The 25978-nt window shown below is 40.9% G+C and overlaps 1 protein-coding gene across 16 annotated transcripts in view; it reads left to right on the top strand.

Annotated features, from left to right (window-relative positions):
• htt (huntingtin) overlaps positions 1–25978 on the top strand; it is a 295347-nt gene that overhangs the window by 27890 nt on the left and 241479 nt on the right. For all 16 annotated transcript variants that reach the window (XR_015751247.1, XR_015751248.1, XM_087974297.1 and 13 more), the window contains exons 5-8: positions 23–102; positions 1898–2036; positions 13780–13921; positions 25435–25613. Coding sequence is in view for 14 of the 16 variants with exons in the window: in XM_087974297.1 (XP_087830423.1) it covers positions 23–102; positions 1898–2036; positions 13780–13921; positions 25435–25613 (540 nt within the window). In the remaining 2 variants the exon portion in view is untranslated. The remainder of the gene's footprint in view (positions 1–22; positions 103–1897; positions 2037–13779; positions 13922–25434; positions 25614–25978) is intronic.

The raw sequence follows: 25978 nt of genomic DNA, 5'->3' as shown, positions 1-25978 counted from the left end.
TTTTTCCCCTTTTGTTACACAGAATGGCCCACCAAGGAGTTTACGGGCTGCACTTTGGAGATTTGCTGAGCTGGCTCACCTTGTTCGTCCACAGAAGTGTAGGTCAGTTCTGTGTGTGTGTGTGTGTGTGTGTGTGTGTGTGTGTGTGTCTCTGTTATTTAGTTGGTTTCTGCTGTCTTCAAGCTGGAAAACTGTTCCAGATTCCTGTTGTCTTTCTGGTAAATCAAACTTAATTTGGGTGTTTAAAATCTGAAAACCTACAATACCTGAAATTCATCTCTGCCCATCACTTTAGCACTTACTTACGGTTGAATTCAACATCTCCAAACTGTTGTAAACTCTAATAATGTTTAAAGCATCTGCAGTGAACACAGAACGTTACAGCACAGTAGAGACCCTTTAGCTCTCTGGTTTCACAGGTCGGCGTAAGAGTCTGAAGCCCATCTAACCTATACTATTCCATTATTGTCCATATGTTTATCCCTTGACCATTTAAACGCCCTTTTTATGTTGGTAAGTCTATTACTGTTGCAGGCAGGACATTCCACGCCCTTACTATGCTCTGAGTAAAGAACCTACCTCTGACATCTGTCCTATATCTATCACCCCTCAGTTTAAAGCTGTGTCCCCTCGTGCTAGTTATCACCATCTGAGGGAAAAGATCTCACTGTCCACCCTATCCAATCCTCTGATCATCTTGTATGACACTATTAAGTCACCTCTTAACCTTCTTTTTAATGAAAACAGCCTCCAGTCTCTCAGCCTTTCCTCAAAGACCTTCCCTCCATACCAGCCAACAACTTGGTAAATCTCCTGCACCCTTTCCAGTGCTTCCACATCCTTCCTATAATGCAGCGACCAGAACTGTTCGCAATACTCCAAGTGCAGCCACACCAGAGTCTTGTACAGCTGTAGCATGACCTCATGGCTCCGAAACTCCGTTCGTCTACCAATAAAAACTACCATGTCGTACGCCTTCTTAACAACCCTATCAACCTGGATGGAAACTTTCAGGGATCTATGTACGTGGACGCAGATCTCTCTGCACGTCCACACTACCAAGAATCTTACCATTAGCGCAGTATTCTGTATTCCAGTTAACTGGTTCCAAAGTGAATCACCCCCCTCATTTTCGCATTAAACTCCATTTGCCGCTTCTAAGCTCAGCTCTGCAGGTTATCTATGTCCTTCTGTAACCTGCAACCTCCTTCGGCACGGTGTAATGCAAAATTGTTCATGAAATGAGTATAGTGATTAACTACAAGTCTTTGTGAGCACATCCAATTTGAGTATTTTATCTTATTCCATCCCTTGTTATGCCTTAAATCTGTGTCTTCTGTGCCTGAAAGTGAAGAACTGTCACAGCACCTAGTAGGTAGAAAGGCTAATCGGAGTTGATTTGTTGAGTACTTTTAGTAGTTTGTATTGTCTTCCCTCGTTTGAATTTTTTCAATGGGATTCTTCATCTTCATTTGGCACCTATTGTGCAGGGCAACTGGGATTAGGAAGGGTCGCATAGTAAATACAACTCTCATCTATCCACTTCATGGTGTTGTATGTCAGAGCCCCCTCTATTTTCCTGTTCCATGTTGTGCTAAACGTTGTCAGTGCAAGGCACCAGGTCTAAATAGGAAACCATACTGGCCAGGCCATTTTGAAAATCAAAGCATAACTGTTTTCTTCTCAACGTTGTCATCTTGTTGAAGATACTCTGTGATAAATGTCAATGTTGATTGTCAAAGAAATTGAAGAAAACTGTTTAAATATCTAAGTATATATTAATTCTAGAGCTGGTAAGTTTAAATCTAATATATTAGAACTCTTCCTCAATATTTTCCTTCTGGCTTCAATGAGTAAAATTGCTTTATTCCCCCCAACTCCTTTACCCCCCATCTAGGCCATACCTTGTGAACCTGCTTCCCTGTCTGGCTCGGATCAGCAAGCGATCAGAAGAATCCGTGCAGGAGACACTTGCTAGTGCTGTGCCAAAGATCATGATGGCTTTGGGAAACTTTGCAAATGATAGTGAAATCAAGGTATTTTAATTAGTCACTTTGTACTTCATTGTAGAGGCAACACTTTATTTAGTTATTTTCTTAGATATTAGCACAGAACTTTGCTGAACATGTTAAACCGAGGGAATTCCATTAAGTTATGATACATTGATATTTCTTGGGTTCTTATTAAAATAAGGTTTACTGGGATTTAATGTGTTAACCTGGTTTAAATAATTTTGCACTTCAGGAATTTTGTACAGACAATTTAAGTGGTTTGGTGATCCACATGCTCACAATGTCAGTATTTCAAATCATGTATTCTTGTGTAGGTAACATTCGATATGCTACCTTACGAAATTTTTTGGCAGTACAGTACACTACATTTGCTGGTTCTCCTTTATTCACTTGGTGGTAATCTTAAAAAAACCTCAAGTAAATGAAGTACAATTTTCCCTCATCCTGTTACAATTTTCAAAATATGTTGCCAGAGCCTTTTTGATAACAGATTCTAGCAATTTCCCTATGACTGATGTGAAGCAAACTATCTAGGCCTACAGTTTGCTGCATTTTGGTTCTGCCCTAACCCCCCCCCCCCCCCCCCCCCCCCAAACACACAACCCCTTCTTGCACAAAGGTGTTACATTATCTCTTCCAATGCTCTAGTACTCCACAATCTTAAGAATTATGGAAGATTATAACTAATTTAAATGCTATTTTTTTGCAGCCATTTAGAGTACTACTTTAAGATCCTTCGATACAGACCATTTCCTACCGACTCAAAGTTCTTCTCCTTCCCTCACTTGCATAGTCTTCCATCACAAAAATGGATCCTTGTCTTAACTGCCCCCCTCTCTAACTCCTTTCTGTATCTGACCATTGACTAAATCTGAAATACCTAGCCTAAAGGATGGGGCTGTTTCCTGGAACAAATACTCCTGTAACTTTCCCCTTCTTTAGCTTGGACTCCAGCTTTAACCAGCTAAACTGAAGTTCTATCAGCAGCTGCCACTTGGTGCAGATATGATTTCCCTGAATCTCTTGGGTGTCTGTCACCTCCCACCTGACACAGCTGCAATACCCCACCTGTTGTACCATCTTCGTGATTTGTTTTAGTAGTTAGATTTCAAGTTTAACTAGAGTTGTGTTATGGAGTTAAGCGAGTTAACTTGTATCGTTCTGCTACTGGTCCAGTCATCATCTTGCTCACCTCATTAAAGTATTTGGGCTTTGCCTCATTGGTCTCACTGTCTCTGTCTCTGACTCTGATTTCCTCTCTTGGACCATTCCTTATAAAAGGTAGAGTAGCATCGCCTCTCTGGCTGCACTGAAATTCCTAATTCATCAAATTCTAAGAGTTAAGCATCTTACTGCACTCAGTCCCAAGCCGTTGCCTTTGTGTGACTATTGTTTTGTTTTCATAACATTTACCCAAAAAAAGGAATGCCCTATACAGGAGACTCCAGTTGTAACTTTGTACGTTTGGAGATACTAGTGAATCTTTGGATAAAGAAAGTCCGGTTTACCTGTGTTAGGTCATTCAGTTGCTTTTGTAGTCAACACAAGGGAGTCTTTTTTTAAAAAAAAAAGTATTTTTAAACCTTTAAAATAACTCCTTGCAAGTTACTTAGTCATTGAGATGTACAGCACAGAAACAGACCCTCTGGTCCAACTCGTCCACACTGATCAGATATCCTAATCTAATAGAGTTCCATTTGCCAGCACTTGTCCCATATCCCCCTCAACCATTCCTATTCGTATACCAATCCAGATGCCTTTTAAATGCTGTAATTGTACCAGCCTCCACCACTTCCTCTGGCAGATCATTCCATACACTCAGCACCCTCTGCTTGAAAAAGTTGCCCCTAAGGTCTCTTTTATATCTTTCCCCTCTCACCCTCTTTAGTTCTGGACTCCCCCCATTCCAGGGAAATGACCTTGTCTGTTTATCCTATCCATGCCCCTCATGATTTTATAAACCTTTTGAGATCACTCCTCAGCCTCCCAACACTCTAGGGAAAACAGCCCCAGCCTATTCAGCCTCACCCTGTAGCTCGAATCCTCCAATCCTGGCAACATCCTTGTAAATTTTTTCTGTACCCTTTCAAGTTTCACAACATCCTTCTGATAGGGAGGAGACCAGGATTGCATACTGATTAAAAATCTGTCTCTCTTCAATATTCTTAAGAAACAAACCTCAACAGCCTTCTGTGGTCAAGAATTCCACAGATTCTCAATCCTCAAAAGAAATTCCTCCTCATCAGTATCTTAAATGTGCAACTCCTTCTTATTCTGAAATTATGTCCTTTGGTACAGAAAGCAACAACCTTTCAGCATCTACCCTGCTAGGTCCCCTTAAGCATATTGTTTCTTTAATAAGAATAGTGTAGGTGGGATGGGCTTCAGATTAGTCTGACAGGGCGGCACAACATCGAGGGCTGAAGGGCCTGTACTGTGCAGTAATGTTCTATGTTCTATGAACCTCTACAAAGGAAACTGCATGTTCCCATTAACCCACTTAAACAAAATTGTATTCATTCATTCCGGTAAGTCAACTCATCGCTCTTTGTTTACTATGTTGCATCTCCATTCATTCATAACTCTACTTACCACACTTGGTCTACTACAGCATGTTTTGTTTCATTCATTCATTCAGACCTGTACTAAAGTCTCTATGTACTTAGCGCACTTTGTTCACTATACATCTAAAAGTTAATATCGTTAAAAAATTAATTTTAATTGTGCCATTATATCAGAATAAGAGATATGAACTACATGTATCTTTAATTCTTTGACAAATTTGTTCATGTTGCTAAGGTTCATAACATTAAGAGGGTAAATGGGAGGGAAACTGAAGAATGTGACAAAAAGTTCAAGACGCTTACACACTCAGAATTTAATAAAATGTTTCATTTTAAGTGTGCCACTATACTAGGCCATGACAATGTTAAGCAGTGAGATTTTGCAGGATTTCAATTAATCTGTCCAATGACGACTTAAATGCACTTAAACTTGGCAAATCTACTACTGTTGCAGGCAAAGCATTCCATACCCTTACTACTCTGAGTAAAGAAACTACCTCTGACATCTGTCTTTTCCCTATTTCCCCTCACTTTCAAGTTGTGTCCCCTTGTGTTTGCCATCCCCATACTTGGAAAAAGGCTCTCCCTGTCCACCCTCTCTAACCCTCTGATTATCTTGTATGTCTCTATTAAGTCACCTTTCAACCTTCTTCTCTCTAATGAGAACAGCCTCAAGGCCCTCAGCCTTTCCTCGTAAGACATTCCTTCCATATCAGGTAACATCCTAGTAAATCTCCTCTGCACCCTTTCCAAAGCTTCCACATTCTCCTCATAAAGCGGTAGCCAGAACCGGACACAATACTCCAACTGTGGCCGTACCAGAGCTTTGTACAGCTACAGCATAACCTCCTGGTTCCGGAACTCAATCCCTGTATTAATAAAGGCCAAAGTGCTCTATGCCTTCTTAACAACCCTGTCAATCAAAACTTTCATGGATCTGTGTACATGGGCACTAAGATCTCTGCTCATCTGCACTCCCAAGAATCTTACCATTAGCCCAGTACTTTGCATTCCAATTACTCCGGCCAAAGTGTATCACCTCACACTTGTCCACATTAAACTCCATTTGCCACCTCTCAGCCCAGCTCTGCATCCTATCTATGTCTCTCTGCAACCTACTACATCCTTCGTCACTATCCACAACTGCATCAACCTTAGTGTCGTCCGCAAATTTACTAACCCACCCTTCTAAACCCTCATCCAGGTCATTTATAAAAATGACAAACAGCAGCGGACCCAACACTGACTCTTGCGGTACGCCGCTAGTAACTGGACACCAAGATGAACATCAACTACAACCCTCTGCTTTCTTCCAGCAAGCCAATTACTGATCCAAACTGCTATGTCTCCCACGATCCCATTCCTCTGCATTTTGTATAATAGCCTACTGTGGGGAATCCTATCGAAAGCCTTGCTGAAATCCATATACACCACATTAACCAGTTTACTCTCATTTACCTGTTTGGTCACTTTGTCAAAAAACTCAATAAGATTCGTTAGACACGACCTACCCTTCACAAAACCGTGCTGACTGTCCCTGATCAGATATTCTTTCCCAGATGGTTATAAATCCCCTCTCATAACCTTTTCCAATATTTTACCAACAACTGAAGTGAGACTCACTGGTCTGTAATTACCAGGGTTGTCTCTACTACCCTTTTTGAACAAGGGAACCACTTTTGCTATCCTCCAGTCCTCCGGCACTCTTCCCGTAGACAATGATGATTTGAAGATCAATGCCAAAGGCTCTGCAATCTCTTCCCTTGCTTCCCAGAGGATCAGAGGATAGATCCCATCCGGCCCAGGGGACTTGTCTATTTTCACACTGCAGTATTTCTAATACCTCTTCCTTGTGAACCTCAAACTCTTCTAGTCTAGATACAAGTATGTCTGTACCTTCCTTGCCAGCATTTTCATTTTCTATAGTGAACACTCTCAAAATATTTATTTAGTGCTTCCCCTATTTCCTCTGACTCCACACACAACTTCCCACTATTATCCTTGATTGGCCCTAATTTAACTCTAGTCATTCTTTTATTCCTGACATACTAATGTGATTATAATAGGGTTGACTTTTACATGAGATATATGGAAAATAAAAGATTTTTTTTGGCCAAAAGTAAGGGGTCAACATTTACATGATTATATACGGTACTTTCAAATAATGTATTATTTGAATGCGGAATGTTTTACAGTAAGTGAGGGTCATCCTTAACATCCAAGATGTTTGGCCAGCAGCTTAACTAGGCTAGCATTATGAATACTGTGGTTTCAAGAGCAGACTGGAGACTGAATATTCTGGTGAGAGTTATGACATTCCTTACTCCTCAAAACCTGCCTCGAGGCCTAATTCAGGCCTGTAATGCAATTGTCTCTGTTTGCCTAGTTACCTGTAGCTCCAATAATTCTTCAAGCTCAGCGCCATCCTGGGCAAAGCTGCCTATTTGACTGGCATACCATCCGATATTTTAAATTGTTATACTCTCTCCACTGGTGCCCAGTGGCAAAGTATATAACATTGACAGGCTATGTTCTTGTAACTCGCCAAACCTCCTTTGACAGCAATTCCCAAACTTGCAACCTCCATCACCTTGAAGAACAAGGGCACTTAAGACATGGGAATACCACTTTATGGGAGTTTCACTTCAGATCCAGGAATGTGCCTGAACTGTCCTTTATTGTCCTGGATCCAAATTGAGGAACTCTCCTCTCTAATACTTCTCCCAATACCTTACCATATCAAGTACAGTGACCTGAGAAGGTGGGAGTTAGCAATGGACAATGAATGCTAGCTGAGCTGTGATATGTATATCTCAAACATAAATTTTCTAATAAGTGTTAACAAAATTGTTGCATTATGGGGAAAGCAAAAATATGATTGGTATTTGAGGAATTATCATGGACAAAACATTAGGGGGCCAGATGGTCGTCTCCTATTTGCCAGATCCTGCTCATAACCCCCTTTTATTAGTGTCTTATCACCACCTTGTCAGACTGTTATGATCCACGTAGAGCCTCATAGCTTTAGATGAAAATTACTGAAGGATGAGATCTTGTGTTGTAAGATTTTTTCTGTAACTAATAAACTAAAATCAACATACTATAGACAATTAATACAGTGAACAAAAAATCTGATTGCACATTAACTAGCTATTGAAGCTAAAATATGGTTCATAAAATGTTTTTACTCTACCTCCTACTGACATTGATATGTAGCATTAAAAATTAAGCCCCAAGTTACTTCCAGCATTTGCACAGGCTCACTTCCCCCTGCCAAGCTAGTTTTTTTTTCACCGTCTACTCAGACTGTGTGTTTCAGAACCAGTTTCCACCACTGTGATACTTTATTCCTTGCAAATCCAAAAGTCGTCTTTGGAGGGGAAGAAAATCAGCATTTAGCTTGGTTGCTAACAAGAAAATAATCCTTTTTTTAATCTTTATGTCAACAACTGTTTCTCGATATCTCTGTCTTTAAAATGTAGTTGTCCCACTTTGTGACAAGGTGTGTAAACTTCCATTTGATTTCCACTAGGTTTTTTTTTACCACATTACAGGTAGATTACATTTTTTCAGGTGGGGTGTTGTATGACCACCATCCTCTTTTAGAATACTGTGTTTAAACTTAGAGATTTTAAAACATTAAGTTGCAAAATTCCTGCTCTCACAAAATACAAGAGTTAGGCTTAATCTTGACTCATTCTTTCTTATTTGATGCCAGCCCTATCTGCTCCTTCTCTGTTTGTGTTTCTCTTGGCTTGATTCTCTGAATTCAGTTCAGGATTCCCAAGTGTTGCCTGACCATTGCATTGTTAAGCGCTTTGTGTAATCATGAAAAAATGCAGTTCTGGATTGCTTTTCAGATGGCTTTGTAACATTGCTTGGCCATGTCCTTGAAGCTCCACTAGTTTGTGTCAGCTGAATCTCAAGGCTGGATTGTAATCTTGAGCTATTTCATTATTTTGAGATATACTGCCTTAATTCATTTTGGACCAGTATTTATGCTGGCAGGTGGTTCTTTTATTCACTCTGAGGCAAGATTTTATCAGGAGATAAATTACTTTGACTCACTGTCTGAAAGGTTAGCTGGCACCTTGATAACCATCAGCCTGGCTGCCCTGCTGCCCCCTGTTATCGTGGGGGTGGCCTAAATGGGGTCCGTGTGGAACTTGTGTCCCTATTTGGGAGGACAGAAAGCTGTTGGCTGGCAACTCTGTAGTCTTAGCTGCAGCAGAGGAAGTAGTGCTCGCTGCTGGGGCTGCAAGCAGTCCCAAAGAAAAAGATACCCCTCAAACTTGACGCAAGTGTGGGAATTTGGGCGGGCCTCGCTGCGAGACAAAACATGTGACAAGTTGAGTACGGAAGGCAGGAACATGGGTTAGAGGGACATGACCAGGTGTACTCCTGATGGGACATAGAGGACCTTTCATAGCCTCCCAGAAGAAGTGCTCTGGGTTCCTGTTTTACAGCACCCTATCTAGTCAAAGACTAAATTATAATGATGGAGAAGGTTGTCTTGAATGTCCACCTTGAACTGCTGTGTATCAATTTAGTAAAACTGAGGGTAGTTAATAGACTCAACCACATTGGTGTAAGTTTGGAATCCCATACAGACCAGACTGGTAAGAATGGCAAGATATCTTTCCTTCCGCTTTTATGAAAATCTGACTGCTTCATAATCACTTTTTTTTTGTTTTATTTTGTTTTAAACACACTTAAAATTCTTAAACTTCTGCAGTGTCATTTGAACTTATTTTCTGGATAATTGGTCTAAGCAACTCCTCCACTGTAGAATTATTTTGTAACTTCACCCTGAAAGATCTGGCTCTAATTTTCAGGCTATGTCCCTGATCCTGGACTGTCTGACAGATAAAAAGTTTTTCAATATCTATCCAGTTGCTTCCCCTTTAATATGTTGGAAATGTTAATCACATGAGGCCCTGAACCTTCTACATTCAAGGATAATGACCCTGTTCTTCAAATTAGAGGGGAGGTGCAAAAAGTAATGAAAAATTCAAATGGAATGTTGCTCTGTATCTTACGAGAGGTTGGATTTCAAAACCGACAGATGATTCAAATTCTACAGAGCCTTAGTCAAATCCTGTTGGGAGCATTGCTGTCAAGAATTATATGTAAGTTTTGGGCAGAATGTAAATAAATTGAGCTGGAATAGGCCATTTGCTCTTTGAACCTTCTGAGCTCATCACCAAGAACTTTGCTGAAATCTCCTGACTCCTCCAGTTACAATATCATTGTATTCCTTTAGTACCCAAGAATTTACTAACCTCTGTCTTTAATATGCTCAAAGACTGACCATCATAGTTCCCTGGGGTAAAGAATTCTAAAAATTCAAGACCTCTGAAAGTTGAAATTTCTCCTTGTCAGTCCTACATAATTTTAAATAATAACATTTTTATACTGAAACTGTAGCCTCATGTTTAGATTCCCTAGCTGGGGAAACATTTTTCTCCAGTATCTACTCTTTGAAGCCCCAAAGAATTTTCAACATTATAATTCATTCATGGTACCCCTTTTTTTTTCCCCTCTCAGAAGTCAATTACCTTATCCCAGCATTTAGTCTAGTAAACCTTTGATTATCCTACCTTTTGGACTGGTATATCCTTCCCTAAGTAAAGAGGCCAGAACTGCACACTGATCTCACTAATATCTTGTATGTCTCATATTTGCAGAAATACTTGAGCTAAAGGTTAAGGTTAAGTTATGAGGACAGGATTAACATGGATACATGGGACTTAGAATCATAGAGATGTACAGCATGGAAACAGACCCTTCAGTCGAACTTCTCCATGCCAACCAAATATTCCAATCCAGTCCCACCTGTCAGCACCCGGCCCATATCCCTCCAAACCCTTCCTATTCATATACCATCCAGATACCTTTTAAATGTGTTTTGATTTTGTGTGTGTAAACCTGGTTTTTAATCAGTATGATTAGTAGGGGGTGGAGGTGTTTAAAACGATGGAGGTTTGATTTGGTAAGATGGATAAAATGTTTCCTCTGGTGGAGAAATTCATAATTCTGAAAAATGGTGTTAGGCAGTTTAGCAGTAACATCAGGAAGTATTTTTTTTACTCAACTCATGAATATAATTTCTAGGCATGGTGTTGATATGAAATTCCCTAACTTGCTAGCATAGGCCCACAATGGGATATAATTGATGTAAGATTGTTGCTATCGTAAAGGGCTTTCACCTTCCTGAATCTGATTTATTGCACTGATTTTAAAGAGAAAGATGAAAGGTGATAGCTAGAGGCAGAGGCTCTGCAGCAAGTTTGTAAGTAGTGATGCGCTGACCAGGTAGAAGATTAGGAACTGGGGCAGGGATTTGATCAGTATGCTGATTCTGGGTGCGGTCATTGTTTTTCTCTGCACTATAGAGATTTAATTGGGGATTATATTGTATTTGATAGAAGAAGGCTATTTAGGTTTTTTTCTGGTTGTCAATTCAGAAGTCAGTTGTGATTACTGACCACTGTTCCTTGAGCAATCAGAATTTCCACCAGTTTGTCAGAAAATGAATTTGACAATAAACTAGCTCTCCTCCTATATTTTTAAATTAAAGCCTTTGTTCTATTTGCAGTATAAAGCTGGATTGCACTTGTTTTAAAACCCGAGTTGTAAACATGCCGGAACAGTGTGTGTGTGTGTGTAATAACTGATGTCAAGGGAATGCAATGGTGTATCATGAGCTAAATCTAGTGTCTGATGTCATGTATTTTCTCTCATCTCTGATGTCTGCCTTGTGAGTAGGGCAGGTTTTAGAGATCCTTTACAGAATGAAAACACGTCATTTCAGGATCTGTTCCAAAAAATATACTTTTATTTTCCTTCAAATATCATAAGGTATAAATTTGGGGCACTGCATTAATTAACAAATCAGAGGCAAGAATTCTTAGCATTCAAAACTTTAAAAAACTCTGTTAATACTGGTCATTGCAGTACCACTTAACTTTTGTCCCATTTGAAGAAAATCTTCATAGAAACCACACCCTTTTTGCAGCAGTCAGCAAGCTGAGTTTTCTGATTTAAATGTACAGTACAGTCAACCACTTTGACATCTCCTGTGAAATAGGGGCTGGGGACAGTGTAGATGTGTGGAGGGAGCAGTCTGGTTGAGGGACTGGACAGGATAATGGGAAATGTACTTGTTTGAAGGTGGTGGGGGGGGGAAATCGGTTCACAGTCAGTGATGTGCCCTTTTAATTGTTACCTAGGAGTCAAGTAGATTTGCTGGGTAACTATTAACCTTAAGTGACTTGGAGCTGTCAAATTTCCCCGATTTCAATGGATTCTTGTGGAGAGCATAAGACATGGGAATTACTCATTGGAAAATTAATTTTCTTGAGTAATTTCCATAAAGTCAGATGTGTCAGGGTTCTGCATGGTCATAATGTGCAAGTCCAGTCTATGCTGCTGTGATGGCTCTCTGGCTATTGGGATATCTGGGCCACCAGCTTAATCACTATTTCAGTGAAATGTAAGATGCCACAGTCTTGAGATGCTGTTTCTGACAAGATCAAGGTGTCTTTCAACTTAACCCACCTTGTTCAATTGTTCAAAGAGAACTACCCCACCCCTCTTTATCTAAAGTATTCATTCACTGTTCTTTAAATAATTACAGCAATTATACTTTTGCTCCCTGAAACCATTGCAGATATCTAAGTATTGTTTGTCAAAGTGGTCTTTGATACCAGCCTTGCATTTACTTTTTCCGGTTTATCTCTACCTCTGTCATATTATCAATCTCCACAGCTGCTGCTGAAACCCTTACTCGTGCCTTCATTAGCAGGAGACTTGACTAATCTGTTGCCATGCTGGCTTACCTTTCAATTTGTACGCACTGTAAACTGAAACTTTGCCATAATTCCACCTTCCATATCTTAACTTACTCTCTACCTAGCTATGTATCCTCACTGTGTTTCCTAAAATCTACTCTTGGAATAGCTTTTGATCACTGTTGTAATATTTCTTTATTTAACTCTGTCTCAAATTTTGTTTGAGGCTGTTGTGAAACTGTTTGGGATGTTGAACTATGTTAATACTGTATCAGCTCATACTGAGTCCCACTCACTGATCACCCATGTGTTTAGTGACTTAATGAATCAATATTAGAATTCTCAGTCGGTTTATAACCCTTCCAAGATCCATTGCCATTTTATTTCTGTAATCTCCTCCAACGTTGTAGTCAACCAACCAATGCAGGCAATCACTTCTGAGTGTACTCTTTGAACTCATTCCACTGGTGGTGGCCAAGTGTTGAGCATCTTGAGTGCCAAGCTATGAAATTCATGCCTGCATTGTTCATTGCCCCAGTATTCTACCTTGTTTCTTGGTATCTTAGTGTCAGGGGCCTGGGTTAGATTCCAGCTTTGGGCAACTATCTGTGTGGAGTTTGCACACTTTCCTCATGTCTGCATGAGTTTCCTTCAGATGCTCAGGTTTCCTCTAGCATCCAAAGATGGATTGGCTATCCAAAATATTGCCCCATAGTATCCAGGAATGTGCAGGTAACTTGGGTTAGCCATGATTTAAAAAAAACGTATGGGGATACAGGGATTGGATGGGTAAAGGTGTAAGGTAGGTGGGTCTGGGTGGGATTCTGTTTAGAGGGTTGGTGCAGATTTGATGGGGTGAATGGTCTCTTTCTACACTAGAAATTCTATGATCCTTAAAACCGATCAGGTTTTAATGTCTTTTAGTGAAGGAAATATGTGATCCTGAGCTGATCTGACCAGATATGACTTCACACCCATAGCAATGTTGTTGACTCTTAACTGCCCTCTGAAATGGCCTAGCTAGCCATTCACTTTCAAGGGCATTTAGGGCTGAGCAACAAATTCTGGTCTTGCTAGATATCCACATCTAATGAAAGAATAAAGGGAAGAAAATGTGGTTATAATTGCACCATTGTCTTGTAGTTGGAACAGTGTCTTGAAAAATAAATCTAGAAGGATATTTTACTAAGGTAAATATACACGAATTAAACATTACGGTAGTATTCTGCAAAAGTGTACAAACATTTGTAGCAACACCAGTATAGTACTGAAATGTGGACTGAGAAGATATTAGGTATTGTACTGTATGGTGTTGCTTATTTATTAAATGTTCCTAATAGAATTTTACCAAAGGCTATGGTATAACTAAAAGAGGTTTTAACCATCTATTATCTATTTTCAAAATTTCAGATGTTATTGAAAACCTTCATTGGGAACCTTAAATCAAGTTCACCAACCATTCGTAGGACTGCGGCCAGCTCTGCTGTGAGCATCTGTCAACATTCAAGAAAAACCCAGTACTTCTACACTTGGTTATTGAATGTACTTTTAGGTAAAACTAGTATGGTCAAGCATTGTTTTTAAAAATCTACATATTAGACTGTTTGTTACTTTCTACCCCCTCCTTGTCAGAGTGCTGGCATCACTGGCAAGACTGTCATTGTTTGCTCATCTTGAAGATGTTGGTAATGACCTTTCTACTTAAGCACTGCCGTCCATATGGTGAACGTAGTTGTATAGTGCTATTTCAGGCTTCAACCCATGAGGCAATGGCTCTACGTTCTCAGGGGAGGTTGTTGTGTGAATTGGAGGTGCTGATGGTCCCACAGTGTTGCTGCTCCTTTTCCTCCTCGTGCCTTCCTTTGTATCTGAAATGATACTGTTCACTGAAGTCTTTTTTAAAAAAAAAAGGCAAAGTTAATCTGCTTCTGCTGCTTTATCTTCATCCTGAAGGTCATGCTGAGCACAGAGTAATCCAGTCTTTATCTGAGGGATTTCTTCTGAGAGCTGAAGCAGTTCAGGCAATCCTTCGAGGGAAGGAAGGTCAAAGAAAATCAGACTGCACGCAAGGGGCCAGAATTTTTTCACACACTATTGTTATGGCAGTTCTCATTAGTGAATGAGAAATGAAATTTAACAAAACAAACTAGAACAATGGAAATTCAAACACCTCTCAAAGTGATGGGAAGCAAATGTGGCATATTCTTTTGAGTGGAGAAAGATCCCACTGATTAGGTGAATAGCTGGTAATGACTGTTTAATGTTTCATTGGTGCCAGTGCATTCCCCAAGCACTGAACTCATTATATTATCTAAAGTGAGACTGATTGACACTTTGTAAAACCCAGTGTTTTGAAGGATATCTTCATCTTAGATAGCAGTGGAAGTTGGACCATTGAATATTTTTAAGGTGGAGGTAGGTTGATCCTTGTTAGACAAGAGATTGAGGTTATCAATTTGAAATACAAATGAACCAGCTGTGATCTTATGAATTCAGAGCAAGTTTGAATGTTGAGATGACTGGTTTCTGTTCCTATTTTGTGTGACCATGACCTGTCAAACAACTTTTAGGACTGCTGTGCATAGCTCATAGTTGGAGAACTGTCATTACTCTGTTTCCAACAGCTTGCTCTTCTGGATGTGGCTTTGCTTTTTTTATTAGTACTATCTTGGCTTCTTTAAAAAGTCAGCCACCTGGAAGAAAAGAGAGCACACAATAAAATAAGGGTGATCGTGAGAAATAAAGTTCTGTGGGATGCTGTCACCTCTTTTTGACTCTAAGTAGTGTAGTGTATGTGAGATGTCATCTTTGTAGTGATATGCTTGAGTTGTTGACAGTAATAAATGTATTGTTATGAAGATGTAGGTGTACTGTACCTTTTAAGAAAGTTCAAAGCTAGCACAACTAGTATTGTAGAAGGAAAAGGTAAGATAAGTTAGAGGAAGGAGTTGTAAATAGTTGAGTTAATTATTCTCTGTTATACCTTGAGAAATAAAGTTGTTAATTTTTACTTTAAATAGTTGGTCTCTCAAATGTTGATAGATTACTGCACAGGATAATTCTTTTGTGTTGCTGGTTTAAATTAAGCAGGAGGGTTTAGCCTGTGTCATAACAGTATGTTCTTCAAGTGTGGTTTTCGATCAAAATTAAGACTTCCCTTTTATAGTTTACTTCAGTGGGCTGACAGTTGTTAGTTAGTGCAATCTGTGAAGTGTCCTAGTATCCCTATGGGAGTCTCTGTAGCTGGAATGTCATTCTGAAGGAATGTGTTTACTGTATATTTTAACACCATAAATAACTGGGAAAACACATCCATCCTAGGACAAGCCAACAGAGAGACACGAGAATTCCTAGAAGCATGGCAGTCCAACGGGATCTTGGTCAACAAACCCATTGGCTTGGATCCCATTTACCACCTCTTGAGAAAAAGAACAGGAAATGACATCACCACAAGAAATGACATCACAAACCCATGCAACCAAAACGCAAATAGAAAGCAGGCCATATCACCAGTGCTTCATCTGGAGCCTCACTGATTATATGTAGTATTGTGACGAAATGTCTGAAAACAAACCTTCCAGTTCAGCGAGCAAACCTACATCCAGAACCATGAATGTTTTCTGACAAAGCAGTTGTCAGACTGTCAGAACATTTTAATTCCATGTAGTTTGTCAAGATGGTTGAATGGATTGTTAAACTGTATGTTTTGGTGAAAAAGCAATCTGTATAAACTGAAGAAAGGGTGCTCTCAACCTTTAGGAGCATTTGAACCCCATGAGCTTGTTTCACAGTTCAAATAGGCTACATACAGTATGCTTCTTAACCGGAGCAAGAGACTGGGAAGTGGGTCCAGAGCCTCCGTGCATTGATCAAGTCAGAGATAATTCAAAATAGATTTTTTGTCCTTTAAAACTCCTCTGTTTTCCCATGCTAAATGCCTTTCCTCCACATGCAAAAGTATTTTTGAACAAGTTTTGTTTGTATTTGTTATTTCTATTTTTCTGTCTGTACAGCTATATCAGAAAAAAAGTATTTTTAACAATAGAGGTACATCAGTTCAGAAATGTGTGTACAAATATTCAAGCTATTTATTTAAAGCTGAAGAAATATATTGTATCCTCAGCCCATCATCTTCAATTGCTTCATCAGTCACCTTCCCTTCAGGTTAAGGTCAGAAGTTGGAATGCTTGCTGATGATTGCACAGTATTCATCCCCTTTCACGATTCTGGTACTGAAGCAGTCTGTTGTCCAAATGCAGGAAGACCGAGACGCTATCCAGGCGTACAATTGTGAGTGGCAAATAACATTCAGGCTCCTCAAGTGCTAAGCAATGACCATTTTATATGTTAGAAACTAATCATGGCACTTTGTATCTCCCTGAGTCTTTTGAACAGAGGAAAGAGATCAATTGGAGTCTGATACAGTTGAGAAAAGAAGTGAGTCAAACAGTCAGGGCAGGCAGGAACAAAGCAGAGTACAAGGTAGGACTGATATATTAAACAGCATTTATTTCAATGCAAGAGGCCTAATAGGGAAGGCAAATAAACTCTGGGCATGGTTAGGTGCATGGGACTGGGATATCCTAGCAATTTCAGAAATGTTGGTCAGGGAAAGACAGGACTGGCAGCTTAATGTTCCAGGATACAAATGCTATAGAAAGGGAAGCAAGAGAGGAGGGGGAGTGGCCTTTTTGATAAGGGGTAGCATAATGGCTGTACTGAGAGGGGATATTCCTGGAAGTACATCCAGGGAAGCTATTTGGGTGGAATTGAGAAATAAGAAAGGGATGGTCACCTTTTTGGGGATGGTATTATAGACCCCCTAATAGTCAGAGGGAAATTGAGAAACAAATTTGTAAGGAGATTTCAGTTATCTGTAAGAATAATGGGGTGGTTATGGCAGGGGATTGAAACTTTTCTAACATAGACTGGGACTGCCATAGTGTTATGGGTTTAGATGGAGAGGAGTTTAAGAGTGTAGAAGAAAATTTTGATTCAGTATGTGGATGTTCCTACTAGAGAAGGTGCAAAACTTGACCAACTCTTGGGAAATAAGGCAGGGCAGGTGACCTGAGGTGTCAGTGGGGAAGCACTTTGGGACCAGCGACTATAATTCTATTAGTTTTAAAATTGTGATGGAAAAATATAGACCAGATCTAACAGCTGAAGTTCTAAATTGGAGGAATTTGATGGTATTAGGCAAGAACTTTCAAAAGCTGATTGGGGCCAGATGTTCACAGGTAAAGGGATGGCTAGAAAATGGGCAGCTTCAGAACTGAAATAACGAGAGTAACGAGACAGTATATTCCTGTTAGGGTGAAAGGAAAGGCTGGTAGGTATAGGGAATGCTGGATGACGAAAGAAGCAGAGGGTTTGGTTAAGAAAAAGAAGGAAGCATGTGACAGGTATAGACAGGGCGATCCAAGTATAATGACAGTAGGAATATCCCTAAGAGGGAAATCAGTCGGGCAAAAAGGGGACATGAGACAGCTTCGACAAATGGAGGTAAGGAGAATTCAAAGGGTTTTTACAAATACATTAAGGACAAAAGGGTAACTAGGGAGACAATAGATTAGATTTTTAACAGTGTGGAAACAGGCCCTTCAGCCCAACAAGTCCACACCAACCCGCCGAACCCATTCCCCTACATTTACCCCTTCACCTAACACTACTGGCAATTTAGCTTGGCCAATTCACCTAACCTGCACATTTTTGGATTGTGGGAGGAAACCAGAGCACCTGGAGGAAACCCACGCAGACATTGGGAGAATGTGCAAACTCCACATGGAGTTGCCTGAGGCAGAAATTGAACACTGGTCTCTGGCGCTGTGAGGCAGCAGTGCTAACTACTCTGCCACCGTGCCCTTCAAAGATCAGTAAGACAGCTTTTGTGTGGAGATACTAAACAAATATTTTGCATCAGTGTTTACTGTAGAAAAGAACATGGAAGATACAGTGTATGAAAATAGATGGTGACATCTTGAAAAATGTCCATACTGCAGAGGAGGAAGTGCTGGATGTTTTGAAATGCCTAAAGATGGATAAATCCCCAGGACCTGATCAGGTGTATCCTCGAACTCTTTGGGAAACTAGGGAAGTGATTGCTGGGCCCCTTGCTGAGATACTTATATCCCTGATGAGGTGCCGGAAGACTGGAGGCTGGATAACTTGGTAGGAATGTGGTAAGGACAAGCCAGGGAACCATAGACCAGTGAGCCTGACATCAGTGGTGGGCAGTTTGTTGGAGGAAATCCTGAGGGATAGGATGTACATATATTTGGAAAGGCAAGGACTGATGAGGGATAGTCAACATGGCTTTGTGCATGGGAAATCATGTCTCATGAACTTGATTTGAGTTTTTTGAAGTAACAGAGGATTGAGGGTAGAGCATTGATGTGATCTATGTGGACTTCAGTAAGGTGGTCAACAAGGTTCCCCATGGGAGACTGGTTAGCAAGGTTAGATCTCATGGCATGCAGGGAGAACCAGATGGCTTAAAGGTAGAAGACAGGTGGTGGAGGAGGATTTATTTTCAGACTGGAGGCCTGTGACCAGTGGAGTGCCATGAGGATTGGTGCTGGGTCCACTGCTTTTTGTCATTTATATAAATGATTTGGATGTGAATATAGGAGGTATCATTAGTATGTTTGCAGATGACACCAAAATTGGAGGTGTAGTGGATACGAAGAAGGGTACCTCATATATTACAACGGGACCTTGATCAGATGGGCCAATGGGCTGAGGAGTGGCAGATGGAGTTTATTTAGGTAAATGTGACGTGCTGTGTTTTGGAAAAGCAATTCATAGCAGGACTTGTACACCTTAACGGTAAGGTCCTGGGAGTGTTACTGAACAAAGAGACCTTGGAGTGCAGGTTCATAGTTCCTTGAGAGTGGAGTCACAGGTAGATAGGATAGTGGAGAAGGCGTTTGGTATGCTTTCCTTTTATTGGTCAGGGTATTGAGTACAGGAGTTGGTTGGTCATGCTGCAGTTGTACAGGATATTGGTTAGGCCACTTGGAATATTGCGTGCAATTCTAGTCTCCTTTCCATCGGAACAATGTTGGGAAACTTGAAAGGGTTCAGAAAAGATTTACAAGAATGTTGCTGGGGTTGGAGGATTTGAGCTATAGAGAGAGAATGAAAAGGCTGGGACTGTTTTCCTGGAGCATCTGAGGCTGAGGGGTGATCGTATAGAGGTTTATAAAATCATGAGGGGCATGGATAGGATAAATAGACAAAGTCTTTTCCCTGAGGCAGGGCAGTCCAGAACTCGAGGGCATAGGTTTATGATGAGAGGGGAAAGATAAAATGAGACCCAAGGGGCAACTTTTTTCACGCAGAGGGTCGTACGTGTATGGAATAAGCTGCCAGAGGAAGTGGTGGCGGCTAGTTCAATTGCAACACTTAAAAGGGATCTGGATAGGTATATGAATAGGAAGAGTTTGGAGGGAAACTGACCAAGTGCTAGCAAATGGGACTAGATCAGGTTAGGATATTTGGTCAATATGGACAAGTTGGACTGAAGGATCTGTTCCCGTTTTGTACATCTCTATGACTTGATGACTCTCATAACTCTAACAAAGCATGTTCACTTTTACAAGACCCAAGTTAGGATGCAGTTCCACCAATATTCAAGAAGTTTGACATGATCCAGGACAAAATCACTTGATATTCACCATATATTAAGATGGTATTGCTGAGATTGGCAGTGTTCAGTTTCTGATCCCAGGGCTCGGCCACTCGAGGGTACCATGCAGCAGAGCCTGCCGCAACTGCAGTATCCATAACCCCTCTCACATCTTCATCGTTTGGTGCAGTGGCGGCTTCATATCTTTCTCCAGGGGTGTTGGTTAGGGCCAGGCCGTGCACTGCCCCAGATGCATGAGTAGCTCTGCTGCTTAGGCCACAGGCTTTAGAGTTGGTGGTGGAGGAGCTTGGAGTCAGGACTCCGGCAACTGGTGACCAGTGGCAATGTCTGGAGTAGCATCAGGGAGGTGTGAAGCAGGCTCACTGCTTCAGCTCGGATGCGGCAGTTGTGGGAATGGTGGTGGTGACAGTGGTGGGCCTGTAATCGAGAACCTGGAGCCCAGTGCAGAGACCTCTGCCTATGTCGAGCAGCGAGCAGAGTCACCGTGGAGAGTAACAAGAAGAACCGGGAAAGATGCAGTAAAATCTTGCATTGTATTCAGTATTTCAAAATGGAGCATGACAACACTTTGCCTTTTGCACACTTAAAAACATTTTTCACTGTATTTTTATATACATGTGACAATAAATCTTAGTCTAGTCTAATCCAATCCAATCCTATCCAGTCTACAAAAGATTACTTCATCACTGGCAGTGTGGCAATAGTGTACATTTCAAAGATACACTCATCAGGTCCCTCCAAAACCATGTTCCAAACTGATCGAACTCATCACCTAGAAGGACGAGGGCACAGTATATAGGAACAGCACCACCTGCAAATGTTCTTCCAGACTGCACATTTGACTGAGAACTATATTGCCATTCCTTTGCTGTCACTGTCAAAATTCTGCACCTCCCTCTCGAACAACACTGAGTATGTCATCACCTTCTCCAGAACAATTAGGATGCTCAATAAATGCTGGCCTAGTTCATGATCATATCCCATGAGCTAATTTTAAAAAAAAATCACAATATTGCATAATCTACTGGTAGACTATAGTGGCCCTGCTGCATTGTAACCACAATGTCCATTGTAGATGAGAATGTAGCAAGTTTTGTACAGAGAATGTTAGCTGAAAGTGCATAAAATCAGAATAAAGTGGGTTCATATTGGCATAGAATTCAAGAAATGTGACATTAAACTCAAAGTTGTACAATTTTTAATTCAACTAATGGTTTATTCTGACTTTATTTCAGAAATTTAGCACTCATGATTGGGGGTAATAGCAGAAATCAAAAGAATGATCAAGTCAAAATTAATGATATTTTCAAGTTACTACAAGGATTAGTAAATGGCGTGAGCAGTTTGTCTCTAATGATTTAAATGAGAGGCACAGGTGTAATCTATTGAAGTTTGCTTGCTTTTCCACTTAGTTTTGTGAAGTATTTAGTCAGGAGGATGCGAAGAGACCACAGAAGGATATAGACATGTTAGGTGAGTAGGCAAATACACAGATGGAACACAATGTAAAGTTTATCCACTTTGACAGGAAAAGTGAAAACTAAGAATATTTTGACTTCAGAGATTAGGAAATGTTTACTTCCAGAGAAACCTGGCATTCTGGTAAGTTGGCGTGCCAGTTCAGCAAGCAAATGGCAAAGCAGTTGCTATTTTAGCTTTTGTTCAAAGGTGTTTGAGTATACAAATAAGTGTGTCTAGCATGAATTATATGGAACACTGAGAATACCTCTGGCAGCAGTATCCTGTTTTTGTCTCCTTGCTTAAGCTTGTTCATGTTCTTTATACCAGGAGTGTAACAAAAATTCACTGGACTGATTCCTGCGTTGTCCTGTGAGGAGAGTCTTAGTCATACAGCATAGAAGCAGGCCTTTCAGCCCAACCTGCCCATGACGACCAGGCTTCCTAAACTGACCAATCCTATTTACCTGCATTTGGCCCATTTCCCTCTAAACCTTTACTATCCATGTACCTGTCCAGATGCCTTTTAAATGTTGTAAATGTACTTGCCTTTACCACTTTCTCTGACACTTGTTTTGTACATGCCCCATCCTGTGAGGAAAAAGTTGCCCCTCTCAACTTAAATCCACGCCTTCTAGTTTTGGACTCTCTTACACTGAGGAAAAGAATTCCTTACCTTTATCTGTACTCTTCATGATCTTAATAAATCTCTATAAGATAACCCCTCAGCCTCATATCCTCCAGGGGAAAAGTTCCCTCCCTATCCAGCCTCTCCTTTTCACTCAACCTCTCTAGTCTCTGTAACATCCTTTTAAAATCTTTCCCCCCCACCTTTTCCAGTTTAGTAACATCCTTCCTATAGCTGGTTGACCAGAATTGTATGCAATACTCCAAAAGTGGTCTCACCAATGTCTTGCGTTGCCATGACATGATGTCCCAATCCTGTAGACAGTACTCTGACCTATGAAGGCAAATGTGCTAATTGCCCTCTTCACCACTGTTATATTACCTGTGGCACCACTTTCAAGGAACTATGTACCTGCACCCTAGGTCTCTCTGTTTGACAACACTCCTCACGGCTCTACCAATAACTACCCTGGTTTGTCTCAACTCCATCCGCCATTCCTTGGCCCACTGGCCCAGTTGGTCAAGATTCTGTTGTGTTCTTACATAACCTTCACTGTCCACTATACCACCAATTTTGGTGTCATCTCCAAATTTACTAACCATGCCTCCTTTTGTTCCTATCCAAGTCATTTATATAAATTATGAACAACAGCGACTGAGCACTGATCCTTGTGACATTTCACTATTCACAGGCCTTCAGTCTGAACAGCAACCCTCTACCACCGCCCTCTGTCTCCGACTGTCAAGCCAGTTTTTATCCATCTGGCTCGCTCTCCCTGTATCCTATGTGATCTAACTATACTAGCCAGTCTACTATGTGGAACCGTATCAAAAGCCTTGCTAAAGTTCATGTAGACAATCTCTACACTCCGCCGTCATTTTTCATTTTGGTCAACTCTTCAAAATACTCAAGATTTGAGAGACATGCATTCCTATGCACAATGGCATTCTGTGACTATCTGTAATCATTCCTTGCCTTTCTGAATTCACGTAGATTCTGCCTTTCAGAATCCCTCCAATTTACCCATTTCTGATGTTAGGCTTACCAGTTTGTAGTTCCCTGGCTTTTCCTTGCAGCTTTTCTTAAATAATGGCACATAATTATACACCTCCAGCCTTCTGGCACCTCAGTAGTGGCTGTTGATGATGCAAATATGTCCACTAGGACCCTGCAATTCCTTCTCAAGTTTCCTCCTTTTCACTATAGTACAATCCCATTAAAGAGATCACCCCTTCTCATTTCGCCTATATGGCCTCACTGGATGACCACTCAGGAATGTTCTCTCGAAGTACTGCTGCGATGTTTTCCCTAATCAAAGACACCTTCTCCCTCTTCTCTTGCCACCACTTTTATCCTTCCACAGCATCTGTACCCCGGGACATTGAGCTGCCAATCCTGTCCCTCCCTCAACCATGTTTTTGTAATAGCTATGATATCCCAGTTCCTTTTTCCAATCCAAGCTCTGAGTTTATCTACCTTACCTTTCACACCTCTTGCATTGAAAGAAATGCAGTTTAATTCATTAGCCTTCCCTCATTCCTTGCCATGCTCTTGCCTTACAGGTCTATTTAACTTGTACACTAGCTTCAACCTTCTCTTTTGCCTAAGTACTGTTTTGGGTCCCATCCCCCAGCCAGGCTAGTTTAAACTCTCCCGAGTAGCTTTAGTAAATCTCCCCTCCAGGATATTGGTCCAAGAGTTGAGGTGCAATCTGTCCGTCTTATGCCCTAGAAGAGGTGCCAGTGATTCAAAAATCTGAATACCTCCACCAGCTGCTCAGCCATGATTCTGCTGTCCTACCCTCCTATTCCTAGTTAAAAATCACATAACATCAAGTTGTGGTCCAACAGGTCTATTTGGAAGCACTAGCTTTCGGAGTTCTGCTCCTTCATCAGGTGGTTGTCCACTTGATGAAGGAGCAGCGCTCCAAAAGCTAGTGCTTCCAGATAAACCTGTTGGACGATAACCTGGTGCTGTGTGATTTTAATTTTAAAAAAAAAACTTTGTACACCAACACCAGCAACTCCAATTCCTAATCTCGCTATCACATGGCATTGTGAGTAATACATGGATTACTATCCATGAGGTCCTGATTTTTTTTACCTCCTGCCTAACTCCTTATATTCACTCTGCAGGACCACCTGTTTTTATTGATGTTGGTACCAATGACCTCTGGCTGCTCATGCACCACTTTGAGAGTTTGCTGTAAATGTGAAAAGTCTTTGACTGTGACGCTGGGGAGGCAGCACACCATCCTGAAGTCTCACTTACAGCTTCAGAAACACCTCAATGTCCCGAACTAGAGTCCCCTATCACAGTTCCATACTTGGATTTTGCTGTACCCTGCTTTACAGCAGAGCCAGTCATCATTGCTGCTGCCATTTTCCCCTGAGAAGCTATTCAGCCCACCACTATATCCAAAGTGGTATGCTTCTTTGAGAGGATGACCAAAGGAGATTCCTGCATTATCTGCCCACCTGTCCTGATGGTCACCCATCTACATGACTGAATCTATAGTGTGACAACCTTCTTAAGCTACTGTCTATTCCACCATCTGCCTCCTGTATGCTCCTCAGGTGCGTCCAATTGCTGCTCCAACTGATCCATGTGGCCTGAGATGATCTGCAGCTGGACACACTTCCTGCAGACATAGTTGTTGGGGACAATCAACTGTTCCTTGTTCTCCCACATCTGATTACAGTAGTCGTCATCATCTACTCAGTTTGCAAGAATGAGCAGTGATCTAATTGAAACCCATAAAATTCTTAAGGGGCTTGACTGGGGAAAATGCTGACAAAATAGAATTCAGGGTCGCTCTTTCAGGAAAGCGGTCAGCCATCTTGGAAAGATTTCTTCTCTGATAAGTTTACTTATCTTTTGGAATTTTCCATGCCAGAAAATAGTGCAGATTATATGTCTTTGTGCATTCAATACACTTGTATGCGGGTGTTTTGAACATAAGTAAATTGAATGATATGGGGCTAATGTGGTAGGTTGGAGTGGAGAAAGAGAATTGTCCATTACTTTCTTGCAAGATAGAAGAGGAGGTTCAAAGGACCAAAAGGCTCTTTTCCTGACATGATGTTTCTCTTCATTTTTAAATTGTAGAGTGTTGACCCGACCAATATTTTCTTTTTAAAAAGCTGATGCCATTTCATAAAGGATTTGATAACACCTGTAAATTTAGAAAACAGTGAAAATACAAACCGTGCCAACCAGTGGTCATAATTGCATACTTGTTTAATCTTAGTAATTAAACGTGGTTTATGCCGATTGACTTTACTTGACTGTGAGAAAAAATACAATGCTTGTTTACTTTCTGCTGCAGGTTTTATGGTCCCTGTGGAAGAAGACCGACCCACTCCACTTATTCTGGGAGTTATGCTCACGTTGCGGTACCTGATGCCTTTATTGCGGCAGCAAGTGAAGGATACCAGTTTACGAGGCAGCTTTGGTGTGACCCGGAAGGAGGCTGAAATTTCTCCGTCCTTGGAGCAGCTCATACAGGTGTTGTATTTGGGTCAAACGTCAGAAGTTTGTTGGAGGTGTTTAAATTGTCCATTTGGGTGAAGAGAGGGCAAGTTGATGGCTTATTTAATTCTGCTGCAGGTGTAGACAATTTGTTTTATCTCAACTGAATGACCTCTTAACATCTTGTGATTTAACCAGTCAGTGCCATTAGCAATATGTGTACTATATCTACTTTTGTGTGATTAAATGTGTACAGCCAGAGTAGGAGTGCAGTGGTTTGATTTGTAAATGCTAACTTGTAAGTAGCTGACTGTGTGTGTCCGTCCGTCCCACCCAATTGGCCAATGCCAGTTCCTATGCCCTACACAACCGTCCTCGCATTGTGGATCTTGCAGATCTAC

The sequence above is a fragment of the Chiloscyllium plagiosum genome, unplaced genomic scaffold (assembly GCF_037043375.1).
Source record: "Chiloscyllium plagiosum isolate Xiang-an unplaced genomic scaffold, Cpla_swu_hap1 HiC_scaffold_2, whole genome shotgun sequence".
NCBI classification, from domain to species: Eukaryota; Metazoa; Chordata; class Chondrichthyes; order Orectolobiformes; family Hemiscylliidae; genus Chiloscyllium; species Chiloscyllium plagiosum.
The sequence above is the reverse complement of the archived record's forward strand: the minus strand, read 5'-3'. Positions and strand labels throughout refer to the sequence as shown.